The sequence below is a fragment of the Apodemus sylvaticus genome, chromosome 13 (genome assembly GCF_947179515.1).
Source record: "Apodemus sylvaticus chromosome 13, mApoSyl1.1, whole genome shotgun sequence".
Lineage (NCBI taxonomy): Eukaryota > Metazoa > Chordata > Mammalia > Rodentia > Muridae > Apodemus > Apodemus sylvaticus.
Window position 1 is genome coordinate 45,403,686 of NC_067484.1, and position 26,362 is coordinate 45,430,047.

The 26,362-nt window shown below is 40.1% G+C and overlaps 1 protein-coding gene across 1 annotated transcript; it reads right to left on the reverse strand.

The window, feature by feature from the left end:
• Positions 1–521: 521 nt before the first annotated feature.
• Srfbp1 (serum response factor binding protein 1) lies at positions 522–25,306 on the reverse strand. The gene is made up of 8 exons (XM_052155705.1): positions 25,194–25,306; positions 16,557–16,645; positions 14,432–14,504; positions 7,015–7,086; positions 3,391–3,472; positions 1,826–2,549; positions 1,183–1,220; positions 522–819 (listed from the first exon to the last, which is right to left on the reverse strand). Exons 1-8 carry the CDS (start codon positions 25,257–25,259, stop codon positions 635–637), a joined length of 1,329 nt encoding a protein of 442 aa, XP_052011665.1. The 5' UTR covers positions 25,260–25,306; the 3' UTR covers positions 522–634.
• Between the last annotated feature and the right edge of the window lie 1,056 nt (positions 25,307–26,362).

Sequence of the window (26,362 nt, forward strand, 5' to 3'; positions counted from 1 at the left end):
CAAGTTGCTTAAACACTGCAAAGATAAATCACAACTAACTGCAACTGTGACAAATTAATATTCATTTATATATTATTTCTATATCTACTATGAAAATTGCCATTTCTGTTTTGTTTATAAAAATAACTTTTTTAGTAATGATTTCTTTATTTTCCCACTATTATTTTAACTATGTCCTAACACTTTTTATATGACATTTATTGTGTGAGCATATGCATGTGCAATCAGAGAACAGCTTTTGTGAGTTGCTTCTGCACTTTTACCATGGGAATCTCAGAGTCATAGGCCTTAGGAAGTGAGCCATCTCCTGAGCCCCATTTGCCTTTCAAGGCGAAAGGGAAAGCTTAACTGGCGAAATATATTTTGTAATCATGAATGAGAAAATCTAAAATTCTGTAATATCTAAATTATCTTATGTAAGAAATAATTTGGGGCAAGCAGTCTTATGAATCAAATTTAGAGATCTGTAAAAAGATTATGTAAATATTCCCGAACTCATAAAAAAAGAAAAACAAGCAGTATGTTTTATAACTTTCAAAGAGACTTATTTAAACACAAGTTTAAATAACAGGCTAGTTAAAATTAAAACCAAAAATTGTGACAGAAAGCTTGGAAAGAGACAGCAAGCATCAAATCAATCCTCAAATGTAATTTTTTTCCCCTGAAACACAGCGATTTTGGACTGCTGTTCCTTCCGCCTCCTGCTCGCCTCCCAGGAAGGATGCAGAGGTGGGCGTGTCGGCTGCTTCAGGCTCTCGAAGCCTCTGTGTGCACTCTTTGTAAACTGATTCTTGACTGGAGGATCATTTTCTGCAAAATCTGGGAAGACAAAGCAAAATGACAAGTAACTGTACCAGAACAGGACAGATTTCATTTCTTCACACCACTTATTAAAGAAAATCTCATTTTACTTAGACACAGTATCTCAAAATGAAAGCTGAATCCCGACAGAAGACAGCTTCAAATTAACTTACACAAGGAGTTAATTTGCTAATTATTGCATGAAGGGTCACACCAACATGGGGAGACAAAACAAGCCAAAGGGAACCAACAAAAACAGATCTTGATAATGCTATGACACCCCGTTTCTATTTGTGTGGGTGCACTCTTCAGGAAATGACAATTTTCATCCTCTCACTGACAAAGCAATGTTTTCTTGTGGGCTGAGCAATCTTTACACACCTGGGCGTTTATTCTTTGGGGCCTGTTCTCTGGGATCCCTAAAAGAAAACAGAACAACATTAGCACCTACGTGACAAAACAAATTCTGACGATGGAATGGGTGCTAGAACTCACCACAGAATGTATCCACCTGCTCACTCTAGTATACAATTAAATAATCTAGGGCTCAGCTAATCAACTCCACCCCTCCTCCCAACAGAGACCTCTGGTCAATTAAAAGTAATCCATTTTGGCTATCTTGTCCTTGCAGACTGTCTATATAAAGAACTTCAAACATTTTCTCAAGGGGAGAATGATTTACATATAATGAAAATTAGTCTTAAACAAGAAAAACCTAGACACTTATTGGGTATAACTGGGTCAGATAGGTAAACATTTTAATTACTCCCAATACTCTATGCTCCAGCTTTAGGAAAATTATTGGCTGTCACGAAGCCTTCCATGTGAAGCTAGGCAGTATGCCACCACTGTCCATATAAACACTACTCAAAGCACAAAGGTTACGAGAGCACTGGGCCAAACCCCCACATGGCTGAGACAAAGCAGGTCTCCAGGGAGGTTCTCCCATAGTGTGAGGCTATGCATCCACTTTACACAGCCAACCAATAAACTGAACCATTTCAGAACACAAATATGCCCTTACCTTCTAGAGCTTTTAGGTCCAGATAAAGAGTGGAAAAACACGGATTCTAACTTCCTGGCTTCTGGAATCAGCTTGTGTTTATCGTTTCTTAAATCCCAATGGGTTTCAAGTGTATTTGTTTTGCATGACACTTTTGGGAGGGGCTTCTGGTCCTTAGCTGAGGAATGGACACCACATTCCTTCTTTCGTGTCCGTCTGACTTTCCCAATGAAGAAGTCATCACCACTGTCGCTGTCCTCAGATGCAGAAGATTGTTTGTAGAACCGTTCTTCAGTGCTGTCATCAAAATACTCCTTTTCCTCCTCGCTCTCCTCTTCCTCACTGCCACTGTTACCAGTGGGTTCACATACACTGTCCTTCCCTGTGGCTCTGGTTGAGGCGTTCCCCTGGGTGTTGTCCCCTGAGCTTGGGGCCCCCTGGTGTCCAGAGCTAAGCCCAGCACCCTTTCCTGAAGGCTTCCCTGGAGACCTTGCAGTGGCCACTGCTTTGGGTCCCTGCTCTGCCTTGGCCAGTTGTTCTTTTGAAGCACTTCCCGCCTTCTTTGCTGCTATGCTGGTGTCCTTTCCCTTCTGCTCAGGGACGACGGTTCTCCCAGGATGCTCTGACTCACTTGCATCCTCCTTAGACCTGGGAATGTCCTTATGTTGGCCTTCTACTGAAGTTTTCTTAGATGCTGCAGCCCTCGGAGCATTCTGCCTTGCATCTTTGAAGGCCTGGACAGCAGCTGCAAACAAGATAGTGCAAGGCTTGTTTCAGCACAGGTACATACAAAATGTCACTGTCCCTACACAATACCGCTTCAGCTGTGTGGAAACATTTACGAGGACAACTGGAATCAACAGTACGTATACAAAGAAGTTTCTTTCTCTCTCCACCAGCTAGCAAGATGCCAAAGGAAAGAAGGCCAAGGGGAAGAAGGTGGGCCTGGACCCAACCGTCATCAAGAAACAGGAGGCCAAAAAGGTGGTCAATCCTTTGAGAAAAGGCCTGAGAACTTTGGTATTGGGTTAAATGTACACTAAGTTTTCTGTACATAAATATAATTATAAAATAATCTTTCAAAAAAAGTCACAAATCTTTTCAACACTTAAAACACCATGTTTGTAAGGCATACTGAGAGACTGCAAAATGAAAATTACTTTCTTCATGTCTCTTTAATCATGAAAAACAGTAAAAATATTACTGAAAACAATAAAATGGCAACACTAATTTGTGTGTTAATGTGCCAAGTAAGTTTCCAGACATCAAAATAAGTGGTAATTAATCTTTGACAAAGTACTTAATTTCATAAATATATTTTATAAAAGATACATAAAAATTATGTGACAGTATGAACTGCATCAGTATTTAAAACATCAACTGCTAAACATGATTATGTACATATTTTACATATATTAAAAATTTGAAGAAATACAAATTTAATATCTTGTTATGACATAAAACATTCAAGCTTATAGGCACATGTCTACAGTTCTACATATTAAAGATGAATATTTATAATAAATGAAATCATCTATCTAGAGTCACGACTAAATGCATCAAGTGTACTGTCATTTGATTCCTACCTTTTAGCACATCGACTTTTTTCTTTAGAAGAGGGTGAGCTGCTAATCTGGCAATTGCTCTCTCAGTTGCAGTAGAATCTGGCTGCAAATTGAAAGCAGTAAATATATAGCATCAAAATTAATCTGGAAATGATTACGTTGCAATTTACTAATCTTTTGTATGTGTTAATTAGAATACAGAATTTGCAAATATTCTCTCTAGATAAGTTACCTATGTAATCTACTCTAATGACAAAGATCACACTGAAAAAACATAGCCAGTCTTGAATAATTAAAATGTTACCATTTAACAGTCTATAAAAACTTAGAATTGTGCTACATATCATTGGTTAAAAATTTGAAAGAGTATCTTCTACTTTGAAAGATTTAAATGGTCTAAGAAAAGGAAGTAAGACTCAATTATTATATCAATGCTAAGTTATGATGACAGTTACATTTGAAGTCTCATTTAACAGAGACTTAGAATAATATAATGTTCTCTCCTTATATTTTGAATGCCTTTTATCCCTGATATATGCTCAGAACCCAACACAGTACCCAGTTTGTTACTAACATTTTACAAATATTTGATAATCTGATAGGAAGATATTTCCAGCTTCTAGCTCCACCCAAGGCTTAGACAGATCTCCCTTGGCATGTCTAAAAGTTCCTCTCAAGCCCATTTCCCCTACAGCCATTTCCACGTTTCTGCATGGTTCCCCTTTAGGTGCTCAGGTAAAGGTTCTGCTACCAGTTTGCCTTCTTTCACCTACCACTTGACTCCTTAAATAAAAACAGTGCCATGACAGATGTTCCAAGATATTTCCTATCCATTCACACTGAGGCAGGGAGAGGCCAGTGCTTGGAGGGGAGAGAGGAGGAGGAGGAGCTAAGAGGAGGGGTGGAGAGAGAGGGAGCCTGGGAGCTGCACGAGGGAGCAGAGGAGAAGTGCAGATCCAGATGGAGTCAGATGTGTTTCTGGTGTGCTGAGAGGTTAGAAATATTGGGATATAACTTTATCATTGTAAATTGGCATTATGTAATTGGAAGTTTCTTATACATAAATATATTTGGCTAACCACTCAAGTTTAAGAGTCATGCTCTGACGGATACTTGGAAGGAATGGGTGCTGGGCAGGAGAGACCCGCCGGAACTTGGAGCAGAGGCCTGGCAGGGCGGTACTATATTTTAACCATTTCCCACTACAGACTATCCCTAAGAAGGTAAAATTTAACATTTTATGTATTGCTTTTATCTTATTCCTAAGAAAGCAAATTTAACATACCAAACTTCTAAATCATTAAGCTGTTTCTTCTTAAGACAATGCCTCACTTTAATTTTAAAATTCTAATGTTAATAAGAAAAGAATATAGGCCAAAAGTTTTTTTCTATATACAAAGCAACAATCTAGATTTGATTTCAAGATCACTAGGTTAGCTATTAAGGAACAAACTGGAACTCAAATTCAGATTTGTAAATTTAATCTAATACTTCTCCATAAATTTTCCTCTAATTCACAAATCATTTGTGACTTAACTGAGAATTATTTCTGCACTAAACTGTTTCACGTCCACATTATTTGTGATTTAACTGAGAATTATTTCTGCACTAAATTGTTTAACATCCACATTAAGTGTTTCTGCAAAAAGATGAAACATTGGTGAAAATGCAAACCGAAACCAAGGCTTGGCTTGTCATGTCTTGGCTGCTCTGCCTGGTGCACATCATGTGTTTAGTGCAGGATCTCAAAGGATCAAGGATCCCTGCACATGCACCCTCCTGTCTGTACTCCCTCTGTACTCACTGACTAAGTGCTGTGCTACAGTATCTCCACAAATGACTCTCCAAGGCAGAAAGTGATAAACATCATCTGAGAGACAGCTCCAGAGACACATAGAAGGCACAGACAGTGGCGCAACTCCATGCAGCTACTTGGGCTTTGCAGTCTCTCAAGAGTGTTGACACCTGCATCAAAGCCCTCAGAGGTTAGACTGGATGACGGAAACCACAGCATTCCTCATTTAAAACTGACGTTTGCCATGGAAAATTCTCAGGAAACTGTGGTTTTTCACACACCTCCAGTTTCTTCCATTTCAAATAAATTAAACAAAAAAATAGAAAACACCCTCATCTTTTAATGGAAATTTTTTACTTTGGTATTGGGTATTTATTGTCAACACAAAGGCATTTGTTATTCAATTTTGAAAACAGTTCTTCAAATACATTCTGGATGAATTAAGTGTCTAAAAAAGAAAGATTACTTATGTGTAGTGCTACTTCTTTGAGACGTGACCTAAACAAACTGTAAATCCACTGGTAGAGCAAGAACATGAATATTAACACTTGTAATAATAAATTGGGCTTAAGTCCAACTCCTCGTTCTATTTAAAGAAACAATCAGCACATCACAATTGTTGATGTATAGCTCTCGTCTTAAGAATAAGAGTGTGTGTTTTGGAGCTTCTTTGACTGATCCCAAGAAAACAGATTTAGGTTCCCCAAATCCCATATTCCAGTACGGAAGCAGTTTGAAAAAGTTTTACAGTTTTACAGAACAAAGAAGACCACAAGTCAAGACAAGTTTGGAACATGTTGGTGGGTACAGCAGAGACAAGAAAAGAATTTTTCCATAGGCCTGAGAAGCTATCCAGTCCTTTCTCCAGCAGCCTTTCCCTTCTAGACACTTAAATGCTACTGAGGCAGTGTCTGAGTCCCTGGCTCACAGACTCCCAGGTGACAGCATCTCTTTCTGGGGAAATTTCACAATGGAGGTATCAGTAACCAGTCTCCAGCTCCCCACACCCGCCTCAGACTCTGGCTTGGGAATCACGTGGGCAACTGGTTCTAGACTTGTGTTGTGAAACCAGCATTGTCAGAAAATCTAAGAGACTTTCCCATTTCTGCATGGGCTCTGATTTCTCTTAGGAGACACTGCCATGCTGTGTGCACTCTCCTCAGATGCCATCATACTGTTGTACATCTGCCTAGTTGACTGTCCACGGTATTACTAATACTATTAGTTAACTCTACACCCCAGCAAGCCATCTCAGTGTACAATAACTCCTGAATTTTTGAGCCAAAATAAATTCTCCTTTTGCTTCTATTTATATTATCAAATATTTGTAAAATGTTAGTAACAAACTGGGTACTGTGTTGGGTTCTGAGCATATATCAGGGATAAAAGGCATTCAAAATATAAGGAGAGAACATTATATTATTCTAAGTCTCTGTTAAATGAGACTTCAAATGTAACCGTCATCATAACTTAGCATTGATATAATAATTGAGTCTTACTTCCTTTTCTTAGACCATTTAAATCTTTGAAAGTAGAAGACAGAATGTCTTTATGTCTCTGGTCAACATATTAAGAACAAACATTAAAATATATAATCATTAAAAAATGGAATAACAAAAAGAAATTGATCCATACATCATATATTTGAAATGAATTTTAATATATTTGAATGAATTTTAGACTAAGGAGTCTCCTCTAATACCTGCCACCGCATTATGTATTTAGCTACTGAAATGTGGTAATGGAGTTAGGAGCGAGAGGGGGTGCCAGGAGACACTCTCAGAACAGAGAGGCTCGGGACAGTGCTCCACAGCCCAGCCACCTTGCCCTCATCTCTAGCACCCACATACCTTTTTGCAAGTTTTTTCAAAGTTGATATCATCACTAAGAGCAGATTTAGTTACGACATCAGGTTTCAATTCCTGTGGGGGGAAAACCAATTCTAGTTAATCTATGAGCATCGTGAGTTAAATTCTTTTTGTGTCTTGCTTTAGAAAACTTAATAAAAAGTCAAGTCTAGAAAAGAAATAATACTTGCCACAGATATTACCATGATACTAGAAAAACTAACAACAAATGTCTTTAAGTGTTGATTCCACTTATAGCAGCTCACAACATCAGGTTCAGTACAATTTCAAGGACTATAATCTATAATTCAAAGATTCATAAGCAGTCAGAAAGCCTTCAAATATCAAGTCTTCAAAAATAAATAAATATTTAATAAATGAATAAATACAGCTTTGAACATAAAGGAACACTGCACACGAGCCTCGGTAGAAGGGTACTCTAAAGGACAAACCAGCCTGGGAAAAGTAACTTTAGTAACAATATTTGAGGTCAAGTATGAATTTTCAGGTTAGGAATAACTTCTGTGATACAGAAGAAAAGCATAGTAGATAAACCTCATTATTTTGATTACAACTAGAAAAGAAGTAGACGAACAGAGGAAGATGTGGAGATTATTATTTTATGCATCAGATATGTAGACAGAAGCCCAAAGGATACCATTTAAAATGGACAGACAATACAACATAATATCCCTGAGGACCTCATTTCTATTCCCACATTCTCATGGCAGCTCACAACCGTCTGTCACTCCAGTTGTGGCTCACAACTGCCTGGACCTCCAGCCTTAGGCGTGCCTGATACCTCTGGCCTCTTCAGGAAACTACACTCACATGCACAGAGCATCACCATGATTAAAACAAACCATTAGTCAGGATCAGAGCCCCTGAACAGAGACCAAGAAAGGCGTGGTCAATAGGTCAGAAGACCCTAGCAGTTTAGAAACACCAGTACCATGGGACAATCACCAAGAACAGTACCAGCAACAGCAGAAGCTGTGGAGTAGAGCTGGCCTGAGCCTGGGAGCAAGATGGGTATGCAGAGAGGGCAGAGTTGGAGAAATGACCTAAGCCCTTTGAAGGAGCCAAAAGATTGTGACTCCCTGACATTAGACACCAAATTATTTACACTGTTGGGAATTTGATTTTGCTTTCTTCAGAGCAAAATCTGTGCCTTGGGTTCCTCCCTTTTGAAACAAGAGAATACTTAACTTATTGTTGATTTTTACAGGGTTCCACAGTTAAAAAGACTAAACTTTTAGAGATGGAATCTATGGGACTTTTAGGTTAACTTGACAGAAGCTAGTATTATTTTGGAAGGAACCTTAATTGAGAAAATGCCCCCACCAGATTAGTCTCTGGTCATGCTCGATTTGCATGTTCTTACTTGATCTGGGAAGGTTCATCTTACTGTGGGCTGTCCCACACTTGGGCTGGTGTGGTGCTTGGGTGCCGTGAGGGAGGCTGAGTAATCCGTAAGGAACAGGCCAGTAAGCAGGGGTCCTCACGGCCTCTTTATCAGTGCCTATTCCCAGGTTCCTGCCCTGACTTCCTCTGGTGACAGACTTCAAGTGAAACAAGCCCCCCTTTTCCCAAGTTGCTTTGGTCATGGTGTTTTATCACAGCAACTGAAACCCCAACTAAGACAGTAGATACCCGAAGCCACCATGAACACAATGTAAAAACAAAGGCTTAATAAATATCTGTTTTCCATGTGTAAGTCAGATCTATAAGCCACTGTCTCCTGTACTCACTATTTCTCCAATCTACTCTTTCTAGCTAGTCAGTCCTCTACTCTGCTTTCAGTTTCACCATTTTAGAAAACCTAATTGCTCAAAGACCTTTGCTGTGCCTATATTTAAAAAAAAAAGGTTGTAAAATGGAATACCCCTTACAACTGTAGTCACTAGACCTGTACACTTTACTCACTCCATAATCCATCAGTGACAGTTTATTAATTAACCACCTGTGCTATGGTACAATCAGTGAACTGAAATGGAAACTATTGCGATAGGACAACATCCCTTCTAAAGGAGATGGAGACAAGAGGTAATAAAACTGATCACAGAGTGCAGTGCCACAGAACTGTAGAGTGCTGAAAAGCCCACACCTGGTGCAGACTTGCAGATCTCTGTGCTCTGTGGTGCATTGCAGAATACTGACTTCTAAGTATTTCATGAGTTTCTACTCTGTGGAGTCTTCCTTAAGTCATACTAGACACTAACCTAATCAATTAGTTGCCTAGGCTTGTTTCCAATAGAACAATACACCCTGAAAGCAAATTTAACAAACTATTCTACACACTAAATTTTAAACTAAAATGTACAAAACCTGCATATATAATACGGAATTTTAAGAACTTTTCTAGAGACACCAACTTCTTTCATTTTAATTTAAAGTTATCAATTTTATGACTTACCAGCCATGAGTATTAAAGTTAGATTTTAATAATTTGATTAAAAACTAGATTTTAATACTATTAAAAAAACAGACTGACCAGCAGAACAAATTCTCCCCAAACCTACAACTTTTATCATAATGCTTTTCAACAGCATTTGAAATCCTTTTATAAGGATTTAAGAATAAAAAATTTTCTCTCTGGAATTCATCCCCACATATAAACAACAGATTCTAGATTTGGCCACCTATAGAAAGGAAAATGGGGAGAATGTGAAGATGTCATCTATGGCTTTACTAGAAATTACCAAGAATTAAAATTACCTCCCCTTGGAATAGCTTTTTATTCTTTTAAAGATTTATTTCTATATACATGAGTGTTTTGTCTGCACGCATTTCTTTTTTTATTATTATTATTAATGGTTGAAAGTGCTCCAGGTACTTGCATGGTCATCAGGAAACATGCTGACAGGGTAAAAGTTCTTGTTTCCAGAATTAGGAAACTTGAAATCACGAGCATGCTGTGCTGACTAAGGCCAGGGAGTGTGCCATGCCCCTAGAACTGGAGTTACAGATGGCTGTATGTTACAGCTGCCGTGTGGGTGCTGGGAGTAGAACTTGGGTCCTTGAAAAGAACAGTCAGTGTCTTTAACCATTAAGCTATCTCCTCAGACCATATAAAGTTTCACATTCTAGGAAAATATACACTGAGCTTCTCTGGCTGCCACAAAGTATTAATTTCATGAGCAAATTGTTAATGCTTCTTAACATACAGAAAAAACAAAAGTACGTAATTTTCACTATAATTCAACAATGTAAGATATGTTCAGGTTTATTTGAAATTAATTTATCTCAATATTGCATGTTTTTTCTCAGCTGTGACTCCTACAAATAATGGACACATAAAATCAGATATATCCTCATGATTTGAGAGCAGAAGCAGAAGAGACCAATGGAAGGAGAGAAGAGGAGGAAAGAGGGACGTCATGAGACTTGGGACAGCAAGCACAAACAAGCGTGACAAAGGTCTTCTGTCATAACCTATGACTTTAACAGGTCAGTTTAGGGGATGGAGAGAGGGCTCCTTGGTCAGAAGTACTTCTTGCTCTTGTAGGACTTAAGTTTTGTTCCCAGCACATACATGACAATTGACAGCTCAAGTTCCTGTGGATCTGATGTCCTCTTGTAGCCTCTGTGAGTACCATACAACATGTAGGCCAAACACCCATATACAGAAAAATAAAAGTAAATAAATTAAAAAAAAAATCAGCTTAAAGTATATAGAAACAATTAAAAAATTTGTTTCCATTTTAAACCCAGGCTGATTTGTTTCCATTTTAAACCCATTCATACCCATTTTATAAAAAGATCTTTGTATCCCATTGTTATTTCCTACAAAATATATTGGTAATATTTTCATTTTTTTCAAGTACCCGTTACATCTTACTGAAGTTATGGTAGTACTGCTCATCCAAGTTTTTTACATCAATGGTTGAAAGTGCTTTGGATACTTTAATAGTTATTAGGAAACATCCTGACAGGGTAAAAAGTTCACGTTTCCAAAATTACAAAACCTGAAAAACCAAATAAAAACCCCATGTGTCCCCAGCCTGCACAAGCACTCTCCACTCCAATGTCTTCTGTCCTACTCAGGTGCCTTTGCAGGAGGCTTATCTGGGGGCATCAATTCCAGATCAGTTCTTTGCTCAACCCCGGTATGCACTTTAACCTATGCAGTAACAGCTCTTCATTCCGTATTTACCCAAACGTCCTGCTGCCTGACCTGCTTCCCCACAAGTAGGAAGTTTCAGAGGACAGACGTCACTTACATTTGAAAGATCTGCTTGTATTTAGAAGAGTAAGGTAAGGCCATCATATGCTGACATATGTCTATATTACAGGACCTACAATGAAACAATATTAAGGGGTCAGGAAGATGGCCTATTCGAAGCTCTGATGTTTAACTGACGAAATTACACTCCAGAAAGCAATGTGGGATTTCAGTGTAAAGATTCTAGTTTTCAAATGGTGTTCCTGCGTGTGAGGAAGGCAGGACATGCCGACCTATGAACATTCCACCAATGCTTCCTGGGGACCATTTCAAAGGTCACAAGACCTACGGACCCTTGTACCATTTTAAGAAGCAAGAGGAGTTCTGCCTTTTAATACATGAAAGACAGCACCAAGCCCGGAGACTTCAGTTTGATTCCCGAGACCTATGTTATGAAGAAAGATGAGATTCAACGACTACACAACGTCCTCTGATCTCCACACAACTGCATGTGCTCACAGATGCAAAGACACATCAATATATAACACTATAAAAAGCAAACACACACACACACACACACACACACACACACACACACACACACACACATAGATCTTATATAAATATATAGTGGCCTTAGGGCACTGACTAAGGTGACTTTAAACAATGAAGAACTAGTTCTTTTTTTAACTTTTTGTTTCTGAGACTTAACATTAATAAAACAAAACTTGATTCATAATTCCTTCAGTAACATTCGAGCAACATTTTATGTATGTCTACGGATTCAGAATAATCCCAATACTATAAATACAGCAACATAAGTAAAAAAAAATATGCTGTATTAAAACTCACTTAGCCAGCCATGTGACAAAACCATCACTATATGCCAGGAAAAATAACTGAGAAAGCTGACTCATTATCTTAAGACATGCCCCTCAGTTATTAGTAGGAATGCCATGAAAACAGACAGCAGACACACCATGGCTGTACTGAGAGGCTAGACAGCTTTGGAATCAGAATGGTAGTGCTATGAAAAGTTTCTTAGAACTAGAACTGTGAAGAGTAAGGTGTCAGGCACTGGGAGATGAGGATTGTGTAGGTAATGGTGCCATATTAAGTGCGAAGAGCTGGATGTGGAGTCAATCCCCAGCATTCACAGAACAAGCTTTAACTTTTATGGTTTTTTTTTCTTTTTTTCTTTTTTTGTCTCAAGATAATAACTTAAGGGTCTTTAGGTTCATAAGCTACCTTTCAAAGAGAAAGAACCTGTTTCAGAAGTCAGTATTAACTTTAGAACATTAACACTTTAGAAGTATGAATATTATTAGCAACAGCATCAAAGATGGGGCTCATACTTAGAGTGTATAAAATTAGAACCTATCATTCTACAGAATCTTAAAGATCTGGTCTTGTCCCTGCCCCACTCAGCCATGACCCAAAAGAAACTTACTCCCATTTCTAAAAATACACGATTTTCTTCATGAGGATGGCATCTTGCAATCAAATACCCTGTTATCATACTAAGAGACTATAAGACAGAATGGCCTGAGTACAACTATCAAAATCTAGTGGTGTATGAGCCAAAGGAAAAAGCCTGCTGGCAAAATAGAAAGTAGAGGCTCTACAAACGTTAACTGTGCCTGTCTACTGTATTATGTCTATTTCTTTGATACTCCCAAATGTTTGAGAAACACTTCCTTACAAAACTATCAAAGACCTTTCAATTGGAAAAGTGGTACATATATTTATTTCAGAAAAGGCTGATTATGTAAAAGTACCATGAGCTAGAAATAAAATTCAACACTTTAGCTAAGTAAATGTAGAGGTGACTTAGTATTCTTATTTTGAGTTTTTGTATTTCAATGTAATTCTATGTTTGAATTCTGTCAAAAGAGGAAAAAAACTAAAGGAAGCAACAAGATAAAAACAGAATACCTTAATCCCTACCAAGAATTCAAATACATTTTTAAAGTCTATGAATTCACTACACAGCCAGTAAACTGTGGCTTTCTGGGGTACCAATAAGTAGTCTTAATTACAGGGAAGACAGACACAGTCACCTTGTAAACTTTTTTAGCACTGGGACTTATATGCTGCTGATAAAACTAAAGAACAGAGAACAAGCTTCACATATAGATCAGATAAGACAGCTCACCAACTAACAAACAAGACTGGATGTATTATAAAAATGTATTTGTCATCACATTCCTTACAGAATACACATATGTCCCTTGTAGGTACTGAACTCTTCTTACAAAAAACCCAACAATTACCTAGTATTTCAAAGCCAGTGCATAACTAAAATGACAAATATTAATATTTAGAAGAAATCACACAAAAAGACCTATCAAATGGATTTTATATATCTGACACTCCTATAGGAGTAACGAATACATATACTTCATACTAAACGACCATTTCCTGTACCTCTCTCTAGGTTAACTGGAATAACCGTATCCTGTTCAATACATTTCCTTCTCTTAAAAAGGAATAGTGAAAAGTACTGATAATTTAACTCAATTAAAATATTGTTAAAGAATTTTCTTGCTCTTTTATCTAACTTGAACTTAGATGTTATACCAAATTATAAAAGTCAAACATATACAAAATTACCCTGCAATTAAGATAACTGCTGGTACCAAATGTTGTTTTTAAGTTCTGCAATAAAAAGGCTTCCAGACATTTAATGGTATGTCATTTGGTAAATGAAAGTTTCCACCAAGAAAGGGCACAGGGAGGACCTAAAAATGACACCAGTGAAAAGTCTGGCTGGAAAGACAACACTATGGTGGGACCATGCTGGTCCAACAGTACACTTATTTTAAGTTCTACAGAACCCAGTAAAACGCTGACACCACTCCATAAAAATGTATTGAGTTGGCAACAAGAGAAGCATGATGTCAGCCACCAGCATCACCACCCACATTCCCAAATAACACGGGCACTTAACTGTTGGCTTTTCTTTAGGATGCATGCCCAAGAAACAGTGAAATAAAGGCCTTAGGCATGAGGCACTGTAAAATACAAATGAGTTTAGTTTGGCAGTTTTGACTCAAATTAGTCTAGCACTTCAAACCAGGGAGACACGCAAGCTCACACAGAGTACAGTCTTGCAAAGGTGCCTCTCCTCACCAAGCTCACTACAAAGGTGAGCCAGCCCGCAGCAACTCAGGAGACCTGGGCGGGGCATCCCTGACAGGAGCTGCCAGGAGACACACAACGTGATGTGTGCACACACAATGCACATGTCTTTACCTTCATGGCATGGATTTCTTCAAGCAACCTCTGGGCTCGCCTTTGGTTTTTCAACAGTGCATCTTCAGTGCCCCTACAAGAGATTACGAGAGGAGCGTTAGTGTCAGAGCCGTGTCACGATGAGCAGCATTCTGAGTTTCTGAGAAAAGCCCCTGTGAAAAGTGCTGTGCGCTGCACTGCTGTCTCAGGCCACAGCCACACACACTGACGCCACCGCACTGGAAGCTGGACAAGACACACAGGGTCCTGGAGTCGTTTCACTGCTAGCTTTTCTCTAGTTCTTTAATGGCAAGGTCAAAAAACTCTATTTATTGTAATATAAGCCTCCTAAGATACTGTTAAAGTGTGGAGATGCTTTTATTAATTGAAAAATTGTTTTCTGGAATTAAAGAAAAAATTAAAGATATTCAATATCTGCTTAGTCAGAAAGGATGGTTATCTTCTAGAACATTTTTGAAGGGACAGAAAACCAGAAACTGCACATTTGAAGACTTTCTAAATCCTCGTGTTTATATGCTAGGAATTGTAAATGGGTTTCCATTAATGCTACTGATAGTGGATGAGAAATATACTTTTACTCAAAAATATCACATAATATGTAAAGAACTGACAAATCCTTCTACAGATACTGAAAATTTCAAAATACTAAGCCAAAGGCCGATGAAATAAAACCATAATTGATTCAAGGTAGCCATCCTAGACTTATTAACACCTTGAAATAACTTCTAGTTAAATAAAACACATAAAGAACACTGAAGGCAATTTCATTTTAGAAAGAGGAAAGGGGAGGACTTTTTAAAAATGGAAGAAAACAGTCTGTCTCTTAAGCTGCAATGGTTCAAAGCAGTGCAGGGCATTCTGGCATGGCCCATCCCTCCCAGCCTGATCACCACTACAGAAACCCATCCCTCCCAGCCTGATGACCACTACAGAAACCCATCCCTCCCAGCCTGATGACCACTACAGAAACCCATCCCTCCCAGCCTGATGACCACTACAGAAACCCATCCCTCCCAGCCTGATGACCACTACAGAAACCCATCCCTCCCAGCCTGATGACCACTACAGAAACCCATCCCTCCCAGCCTGATCACCACTACAGAAACCCATCCCTCCCAGCCCGATCACCACTACAGAAACCCATCCCTCCCAGCCCGATCACCACTACAGAAACCCATCCCTCCCAGCCCGATGACCACTACAGAAACCCATCCCTCCCAGCCTGATCACCACTACAGAAACCCATCCCTCCCAGCCCGATCACCACTACAGAAACCCATCCCTCCCAGCCTGATCACCACTACAGAAACCCATCCCTCCCAGCCTGATCACTGCTACACAGAAACCCATCCCTCCCAGCCTGATGACCACTACAGAAACCCATCCCTCCCAGCCCGATCACCACTACAGAAACCCATCCCTCCCAGCCCGATCACCACTACAGAAACCCATCCCTCCCAGCCTGATCACCACTACAGAAACCCATCCCTCCCAGCCCGATCACCACTACAGAAACCCATCCCTCCCAGCCCGATCACCACTACAGAAACCCATCCCTCCCAGCCTGATCACTGCTACACAGAAACCCATCCCTCCCAGCCCGATCACCACTACAGAAACCCATCCCTCCCAGCCCGATCACCACTACAGAAACCCATCCCTCCCAGCCTGATCACCACTACAGAAACCCATCCCTCCCAGCCCGATCACCACTACAGAAACCCATCCCTCCCAGCCCGATCACCACTACAGAAACCCATCCCTCCCAGCCCGATCACCACTACAGAAACCCATCCCTCCCAGCCCGATCACCACTACAGAAACCCATCCCTCCCAGCCCGATCACCACTACAGAAACCCATCCCTCCCAGCCCGATCACCACTACAGAAACCCATCCCTCCCAGCCCAATCACCACTACAGAAACCCATCCCTCCCAGCCTGATCACCACTACAGAAACCCATCCCTCCCAGCCTGATCACCACTACAGAAACCCATCCCTCCCAGCCCGATCACCACTACAGAAACGCAAGTGCTGAGCGCAGACTTAGCTCTCTCATTTTACAAGTATTAAGCACATCTTAACATTTTGTTAGTTACAGCATTTTGACTTCCCACGACTAACTTTTTGGACTTCAGTCTGCCAACACTTCTGACAAGTTTTCGGATGACCAGAACTCGAATTCGCTTCACTTCTTTTCTCATCTTTACAACCTTAGAGAAAAAGAAGACAATATAATCAGATTCTTAATGGCAATAAAGACATTCTGAATGTAATCACACACTTAGGCCTATAGTTCAACCAAACTTCTACTCAATCACGCTCCAGCTGGTCAATTCAAGCTTCTTCTGTAACTGTGGGGATATGACAAGTCTGAACACACATAGGCTGGGGATGGAAGAAGAACCAAGTCAGGGTTCTGATTTTGAAGCCAGACCTTTCCCAGGAATTAGTGTTTTACTGTTATATTCTGTTGGGATCAGAACACACTAAATTATGATTTTTTTCTATGAGAAATTCCTTTGTCTTTGGAGATCTGGGACTCATATTTACTATTTCTGAAGTCACACCTCAACAGTTCCAGGCACTGCTGGGATGCCACAGGGCTGTCTTGTCCTCTTTGCCTTAGCATGCTCGTATTCACCATCATATAGCTTTTACTGGAGTCTTTCCCTGAGACAGGAAAAGGCCTTCCCATGGGCTTGTTAACATCTGTTCTTCCTGATGGCTCAGCATCATTTCTGAATGTTACAATTAAAGGGTACCTCTACAATTTACCACAAAAGTAAAAGTGTCTTACTTTGAATCTAATTATGTTTGGTTAAAATAATAATTAATTTGTGTTCTCTCCAGACAAATTCCTTGGAAGTCAACAATCTTATTTTACTCAAATTGGTTCTAAACATGTAAAACTGTACATGGCAGATAGATCAGTTCAACAGATACTTGCTGAACAACTACAAACACAGACCACTGTCTGTTCTTTCATGCTTCAGATGCACTGTGTCAGATGAATTAAAAGAAAGCAACTACTTTCTTTCCCATTAGAATGTAGCAACATCTTTGGAATTGAGGGGAAAAAAAAATACTGTCCCTAAACACCAAGTCTTGAATTGCCTGAGCTGCTGAGCGGAAGGCAGGTACTGTGGCTCCCATCTGTGACCCAAGGCTTGGGTGAGGGAATGGAGACAGGCACATCTGAGGATAGCTCGTCCAGCACGCTGAGCTGGTAGCAAGCCCGGGCTACATAATGAGATTGTTGTAAAACAAAACAAACTGCAAACAAAGTACTGCCAAGTGACAATTTATATATTCAAACATTAATATTCCTCAAGGCTTCACCTTGCAAGCTTGCAAATTGATAATATGCCACTCACTATTAAGTATTAATAAATCTTAACTCTTAATAAATCAGCAGACAGAGCTGGTTCCCAGTCACAGGAAAGCTAGTCTCCAACTTTAAAATTCCAATTCAAGAAGAGGTATGCTCGACATTACTTGATAAGGAATTCTCAAAGCAGGAGAGTGCTTCCTATGCTCATGCTCACACCAATACCAAACATGTTTTCTTTTTAACTTTCTCAATGCCTGTGTATAGGCAACAGAGAAATTCATGTATAGTAAAGACATTCACTATATATAAAAAATGAAATTTTAATTTTCCTCCTAATGGTTTACTCTAAGTACTTAGCTGGATTTTTGAAAAACATTACTAGTGGCCTTTTTGTGAGGCCATTAAAATGTATCAATCCATTGTCAACCAGGAATTACAGAGCTATTTGGCAAAAAGCCAGAAGCTGGCACATATTTCAGTGAGTGGCAGAAGGCCAACACACTGAGTGTACCATACTTGGGCAGATTCTCTGGGCTCGGGGTACACCTATGGTCCCAGCACTTACAGGCTAAGGCTGGAGACTGTGGATTCTTGGGACTAGAATGGACTATACAAAAAGATGCCCGGGTTGAGGCTGGGAGTGGTGGGTGCGGCGGATTCGTCTCATGCAGTACCAGCCTCCCCTGAGACAAATCAATTAAGGTTGGAGAGAATGGATGGATTGGGCTGTATTGGACACCTGGCTACCAGGGCTTCCTTCAAGTTTGGCAAAGTGGAGATTGTTGTCATCAATGATTCCTTCATTGACCAACTACACGGTCTACTTGTTCCAGTATGACTCTACCCATGGCAAGTTCAACAGCAGAGTCAAAGTTGAGGACGGGAAGCTTGTCATCAATGGAAAGCTCATCATCCTCCTAGAGTGAGATCTCACTGACATCAAATGGGGTGATGCTGGTGCAGAGTATGTTGCAGAGTCTACTAATGTTTTCACCACCATGGAGAAGCCAGAGACCGCTTAAGAGTTATCATCTCTGCCCATTCTGCTGATGCTCCAATGCTTGCAATGGGTGTGAACCAAGAGTATAACAATTCATACAAATTGTCAGAAAAAGCCTCTGTACCAGCAACTGTTTAGCCTCCCTGGCTAAGGGTATCCACACCAACCTTGGCATTGTAGAAGGACTCATGAACAGAGTCCATATCATCACTGTCATCCAGAAGACTATAGATGCCCCTCCCTGGGAAGATGTAGCATGATGGCCGTGGGGCTGTATACAACATCATCCCTGCATCCACTGGTGCTGCCAAAGTCATGGACATGCCCAGAGCAGAATGGAAAGCCCACTGGCATGCCTCCCATGTGCCCACCTAACATGCTGCCAAGAGAAAGAAAGCTGCCATCAGCAAGGCAGTGAAGCAGATATCAGAGTGCCCACTAAAGAGCATCCTGGGCTACGCCAACACTGATGCCTACTCTTCCACCTTTGAGGCTGGAATTGCTTTCAATGACTAATATAAAGGTCATTTCCCGGTATGACAATGAATAGAGCTACAGTAACAGGGTGGGTGACCTCACAGGTTTACACGGCTTCCAAGAAATAAGAAACCCTGGCCCAGCCACCCAGGCAAGGACACAAAAGGAAGAGAGGGCCTTGGCTGCTGGGGTATCCATCTTCCAACTTAGCTCCTCAACACTAAGCATCTCTCATCAATAAAGTTCACTGCATCCTCCCTTCAAAAGGAAAGAGACAGAGACACAGCAAAACAAAGAACATGAATGAACAAACTATACTACAGTGTTGTTTGGGTGGGAGAGAGAAGATAGGTAAAACAGGTAAAGAGGTAATAGTAGAAATAAAATAAAAGACATATATAGAGTCTGGAAAGAGAAAAGGAAGTAAATCTCCAGCTCATCATTACTCAGACTGATGATCCCAAGCAGCCAGTGTGAACTTAAGATAACCATTAGGAGATTCAAAGATCACACTGCAGAGTGTACTTGGGATGACAATGAGGTACCACCTGGAATCTAGGTAACTTCAATCCCTTCTTGGATAAATAACAAAATATAACAAAGTCAAAGCCTAACACTTCCCCTGAAAATGGAACAGAAAGTCAACTCAAAGATGAGAAATGAAAAAAGGAACCCTAAACAGGCAAAAGCTGCCCATGAAAGGAAGCACACACTCTGTTCAAAGGGTTATCTAGCTATGGACTCAAGCCCTTTCTGCAGTCTAATGTTCCATGGCTAGTGGTGACCTGCACACAAGCAACAGGGTTTTACAATGTGAGTGCCCTCTCTAGCTAGCTGCCACAATATTCTGTAACAGGCCATTTTCCTCATCTACACTATCTCTTAAAGCTAGTTTACTAGCTTTAAGTAAAAATGGTTACTGACAATTTGCTTGTGAGAAAAAGAGCTATATTTTGTGTTAACAATGAAAATCTTTTGATACTATGAGTTTGTCAATCAGTTATCACCCAAGTAATGATTACCTTGCCATGTACTCACACTAGACTAACCTTTAACAAAATTGAGGAATTTTATTATTGTCCTATTAAGAAAAGCTGAGTATATCTGCATTTTCAGAATACATTCCAACTTCCACTGATTCACTTCTTCATATACAAAAATCATAAAACACTGATGAGGAGAATGGAAAACAGGCATGTTCATACAGTGTTGGTAGAAAAGACAACTTCTGTAGTCCGTATGGAAGAAATCTGTAGATCTTTAATAAAAATCTTCCTTCTGAGAGTCCATCTATAAGGTATTCTTATAACAACAAAGGATCACAACAATGCTTTCTACACCCCACCCACTAGAACATGCTTCATAAAACACACGTATAAAGGGCACACAGAAGGACATACGCATTTGTGCAGTACAGTACAGTATCTCACATATTAAGTTTAAAAATATATACCAATACTACACATGAGGTCTAGAAATGTTACAAAATGAGACATCTAGGTAAGAAAAGTGTATACCAAAAGAGTTAATAATTATCTCTAAGCTAGAAAAAAGTATGATACTGCAAAATACTGAGAATTCAAATAAAAGTAGGCTACAAGGTCATACACTATATGTTCTATCACTTGTCATGTGTTTCAAGTATTCCATAGTTATAGGTATTAATATGCCTTTACAAGAAAATTCTAGGATGTAACTTATTATTAGAGTTACACTCTTGAATCTCAACAAGAATTTCTAAAACAACCTAAATCAAAGTTGATGAGTGAGTGTAACTTGGCCACTGCCAAGCTTATGCTGCCACCTAGCAAAGCTCATCAGAACAGTGACAGGCAAGCCAGCTGGCTGTCAGGTTAGGGATGAGCACATTTACGACTTCAGCAACTTTCACAAGTACCACGATATAACCATTTTACAACTTCATATAAACATACCACCATGGTTTTTGGTATTCTTATCACTCATAATAGAAAATAAATTTGTCCTTAGGCAATTTAGGTTCTACAAGTTACCTCCTCTGAGGGGTACATTTTCTGATAGCCAAAGCTGATATCTGAAGCCACGGGTAGCCCAAAATCCTCGAAGTAAGAGTTCTCTCCCCTATATATGCCTAAGAAAATTTCTAATTTTTATTTATAAAGTAGACACAAAATTTTAAAAGCAATAGAATAGATCAATAGTGGCACACCATAATGAAAATGTCTAGTGCGTGGCTGTTATTAACCTTGTGTTCCTTACACGGGGACACCTGACAGCCCACCTGAAGACTGAGAGCTTAGGGATCAGTCAATGGTGGTAGAATGGTGGTAGAATGCAGCTAACCAGAGTAAGGAGACCTTCAAGGTGGGCAACACAGCACACTGTTTCACAACAGGCAACTCAAAACTTACCAACTGCTTCTGTTATCTCAGGTAATCAATATAAAAACCAAAGCTATAGCTGGATCATACTATAGTACTAGCTCAAAAGAAATGTTCTAATGAACTCACAATTTTCTATCAAATTGCAAAAATTACATTGTTTTATTAAAAAAAAAATAGAAAGTTCTACCGGACTTGCCATACTTCCAACCCCAATCTTATACATACCTCCTGAGAGGACAGAGATGAACAGGATGAACCCAGTGGTAGTTCTATACATTCTTTACTCACTAAATGCCCACAGACACTGTCTACTGTGCATCCCTGCGTCTCTAGCTCTAACAAGATGGAAGGACATTTCCTCTCCCTCTCATTTCAACTCCAGTTCACATGACTTTGGAAGGCCTGAACTTTCATCTCCATATATGACTCACACACTACTTCTAGTCAAAGACCTATGTTAGAGGTCAGGAAAGTGGTTATAGCAAGCCAACAGAATAATCTCTCCAAAATCCTATAAACAGATAAAGGAAAGAACACTCAACGATAAGATAAAGTAAAGAAGCAATGGCTTATTATTTTTTAAGTAAAGGTAAGATTTAATATACTTTATAGTAATAAATGTATTTCAAGAGAAAGATGGCTCAGCAGTTGAGAGAGCACTTTTCACTTTTGCAGAAGACCTGGGTTTGGTTCCTAGCACCTACATTAGCTAGCTCACAACCCCTTCCACCTTAAGTTCAAGAGATCCAATACCCTATTCTGTCCTCTGGGCACCAGGCACACAGGTGGTACAAATACATATACATATATATGTATATATATACATGCACACAAAACATTCATACAAACAAAATAAATAAACCTAAAAAATTTAAATTTATTTTACAAATGAAGAGTTAAGATATGTTTTATAAATTGGTTCCTATTCACAATTACCATTGCAGGAATATTATCAAACCAGGACACACTGAAGTTATTGCCTAAGGAGCACTACTACAGATAGTTTTCACTTTTCACAGGACATTATTTAAGTCTAATACATTATAAAACTCATTTAAACTAAAATATTAATACAATACTAAAAAATGTATTTATTTTGACAACTGGGGAGCAGATCCAGGGCCTTGTGGATGCCTGGTAAGCACACTATCATTGAACTATATACCCAGCCTGCCATATATCTTAAAAAAAAAAAAAATCAAAATTATAAAACAAGGGTTACTAATCAATCACAGCTGTGATTATCTTAAAGACAAATTCACAGAGGTTTACAAATATTTGCAAGTTTAATATTAAAGCAATTACTCTTTACTCCAGTCACTATCACCACTACACAGAGGAACCTTAGTCAAATATAGAAGATCAGAACTATTCCCTGAACCAATTTAAGAAGAGCTATTTACTTTAAGATATTAAAGATCCAAGCCTGAAAACTGAGTTCCATCCCCAAGACCCACACCATAGAAGGAAACAGACTCCCAGGTCCTATCCTCCGAGTTCCTCATGGGAACTGTGGTAGAGTCTCACTCCTATACAAAATAAACAAATGTTAAAAAGGACATATTTACAAAATATACAATGAGAATAGAAACAAAACATTACAGTCAGGTAGAAGGGACACACAATCTCTTTCACTCATACAATCTCAAGTAAATGCCATTACAAATACAGACAAGAAGAATTAAGTGGTGCTTCCAGAACTTACACAAACAATAAAAGCTAGCAATGGGCTTAAGAAAGCTGTAAGTAGGAATAACGAGAGGAAATTTCTGATCTAGGAACAGCATGTGCAAAGAAGCTACGGTGGGGCCAGTGGGAAGCCAGCAGCTGCAGTGCACACAGACGCGGCAGGGTAGAACAGAACACGGACAGGCTCAATTCTATCCAAAAGCAAGCCAGTGGGGTTACAACAAGGAAATGACCTGGTTAAATCTGTGCTCAAGAAAGAGCTTCGAAGCAGTTAAAACCACCAAATGAAGTGCCAACTGGTCAAGAAGTGCCAATTTGGTAGCTGGGAGGAGGGCGGAAGAGCTTTAAATGGGGACGTGATCTGGACCACTAAAGCAGCAGTGACAAAAGAGGAACAGATGTGAAATAGTGAATGGCAATCTCTCCAGATACACTTCCTTTATGGGTAAGTTGTTCTTTTGACAAGTTTCTAGGGAAAAAAAAATGTACGTTCGATGAGTTTCTTCTAGGCAGTCAACCTTATTCCTTCTTTTGGTATGCTCCTGTCTGATGTAGATCAGCCATGTGCCTCATAAACTTTGAAGGGACGTACCCAGGATGGTGGTCCCATAATAATTCAAGGGACAGTGATGTTGTAGCCATTTCTGTTTGTGTGTTTGCAAAGACAAAATTACCAGATGCCACATTTCTTAGAACCTGTTGCCTTGGCCACAGTGTCTCTAAATAGAAGTAAAACCCTAAGTAAGACAGACACCCACCAACAGTTACCTTGCACAAAACACAAGTTTAAATGAGTGAATAATCAATAAATTTTAAAGACCTCACTGATACCCCACTGCCTGCTGAATGAAGACCCAATCTGGAAAGTAGTAGCGATATATTTGTTAATTCTCATTACTTTCCTAGGCCCTTTTTATTCAGAGTATCCTGCTACCAACCTTTCTCTGCTTATAAGGCCTTTAAACACCTTAGGGAATTATTGCTTGCAATTCCCATATATCTTCAAAGAAGATTTAGGACTCTATCTCACATCTGACTTGGACTCCTTCAAAAACTTCTGCACTGTTTCTTTTGCAGAGATGGGAATCTTCCTTCATTTTCCTTTAATTTCTATCATAGGTTGCCGGAAAAGGAAAGGAAAAAAAAAAAAAAAGCACAAAGTACATCATACACGGCTGTTGTCACCTTAACGGCGACCTGCATATGAACGGCATGCAGGGTAAGCAATGCTTTCGATGTCTGTAGTTGTGAGATGTTCTTTTCAATCCTTGCTTTCCAAAGCTTATTTTTTAGGATGCCAGGTAACAGTTGGGAAAAGCATATATCTGAAGCTTAAGGTGGCCTGGTGACAGTAACACACTACAGTGGAGGTGGGGAAGGTAAAAGCCCTAAACCAGGCTAGAGAAATCGGAGATGGAGAGTACAAAAAACTGTAGTGGGGACAAATGAGACCGGCAGTACCAGGAGAATAAATGAGGTCGGGAGTGCGTACGCGGTCATTAAAAATCTGGAGCTTGTTAGGACAAGTGACGCCTCAGTTTGAATTCTCTTCCCTTCATTTTTGACAATTAAGAAATGAAGAGCTTACACAGGGCCAGCGTCTACACAAAAATCTGAGTAAATTTGAATCTTACAACCCTATGAAGATGCTACCCTGAGCTTCATTTTACAGAGAACAACACAAGTGGCTGTACACCGAGAGTGACTGGCACAGACACCAGTGTGCGGAGCCTGAGTCCGGGGACCCAACTGCGCGTGGATCCGGTTTCCACACGGCGACGAGACCTCGGAGGCCGCACTCCGCCTTTCCGGAGCCCCACACCCCACGGCTGCCCGCCCGGCGGCGGCAGACGCCGAGAGAGCGCCTCACACCCCACGGTCTCGGCCCGTGCGCTCACCTCGTTATTGAGGTTCAGAGTCCCCGGCTGCGCCATTGTGGACGGAGGAAGAGAGTCAGCCGCCATCTCCAGCACGTGAGGTCCGGCGACTACACCACGGCTGCGCAAACACGCCCCCCGACGGCGGCCTCTTCCGCCCAAACGTTGGGATTTTCCGGCAGTGCCGGAAGTGGCACCGGCGACTTCCGGCGTGTGGGCAACCAGCCGGAATTGGGCGTTTCCTTGGAAACCAAGCTCGTGCGCGTCGCAGTGGGCGTTGTTTTAGTTTATGTTAGCAGAAGAAAGTAATTTTTCCCGACTGTTCCGTTGTGCTCCGTTGGCGTTGGAAGGCCCTGAGGAGATAGGCGAGCGTTTTTACTTTGAACAGATCAAGTACTTCAGTTGCTGATTTCTCTCGATTCTAAAATTTAGTGCTTGTGAAAAATTTTGCCCTTTCAAGAAGAACATCATTACAAGAGCCTCAAAGCTTTTTGTTTCCTACTGGCCGACCGTGAATATGTGGAAAGACTGAGTTTTGGTAAACGGGATATTTGAAGTAAAAAGAGGAGCAGTTGCTACTGCCTGTAAGAACTATGTTGAAGAACTGAACTGTAGGCCGAAGAAATGTAAACGAGAAGTCTGAATTAGACCAACTGTTAGTTACAAATTTTAGTAGAGGCCCTTACAGTAAGTGAAATCCTGAGCCAAATGCTTTACTTGTTCTAATCCTAAAATCCAATCTTCATAATACAAAAACAAAGAACAACAACAAAACCTGACAGTGAAATAAACTGCTCAGGAACTGCATAGATTATAGGGTCCAGTGCAAAACAGATATGCAAGATAACCCACCCTAAAAAAAAGGCAGGAAAATGTTTACTGCATTGTGTCTCTACTTGTAATAAAAACAAAACAAAACAAAAAATGCAGAACTACAGGGATACCTCCTCGGGTTTCTGTTTTTTTGTTTGTTTGGTTTTGGTTTTATCGAGACAGGGTTTTTTCTGTATAGCCCAGGCTGTCCTGGAACTCACTCTGTAGACCAGGCTGGCCTTGAACTCAGAAATCCACCTGCCTCTGCCTCCCAAGTGCTGGGATTAAAGGCGTGTGCCATCACCGCCCCGCCCTCCTCAGGATTCTTAACCGCAAGGTTTCAGAAGTACTATATGGCCACCCCAAAGTGTCTGTGA

What these genes read in the sequence shown, in the direction of transcription:
- Srfbp1 (XM_052155705.1), bottom strand. Translation starts at nt 25,259, where the DNA reads ATGGCGGCTGACTCTCTTCCTCCGTCCACAATGGCGCAGCCGGGGACT. An exon ending in GGACCTAAAAGCTCTAGAAG is followed by an intron (nt 1,221 to 1,825) that starts GTAAGGGCATAT and finishes GTTTTCTTTTAG; the next exon opens with GGATCCCAGAGAACAGGCCC. An exon ending in CCCAAAGAATAAACGCCCAG is followed by an intron (nt 820 to 1,182) that starts GTGTGTAAAGAT and finishes TTGTCTTCCCAG; the next exon opens with ATTTTGCAGAAAATGATCCT.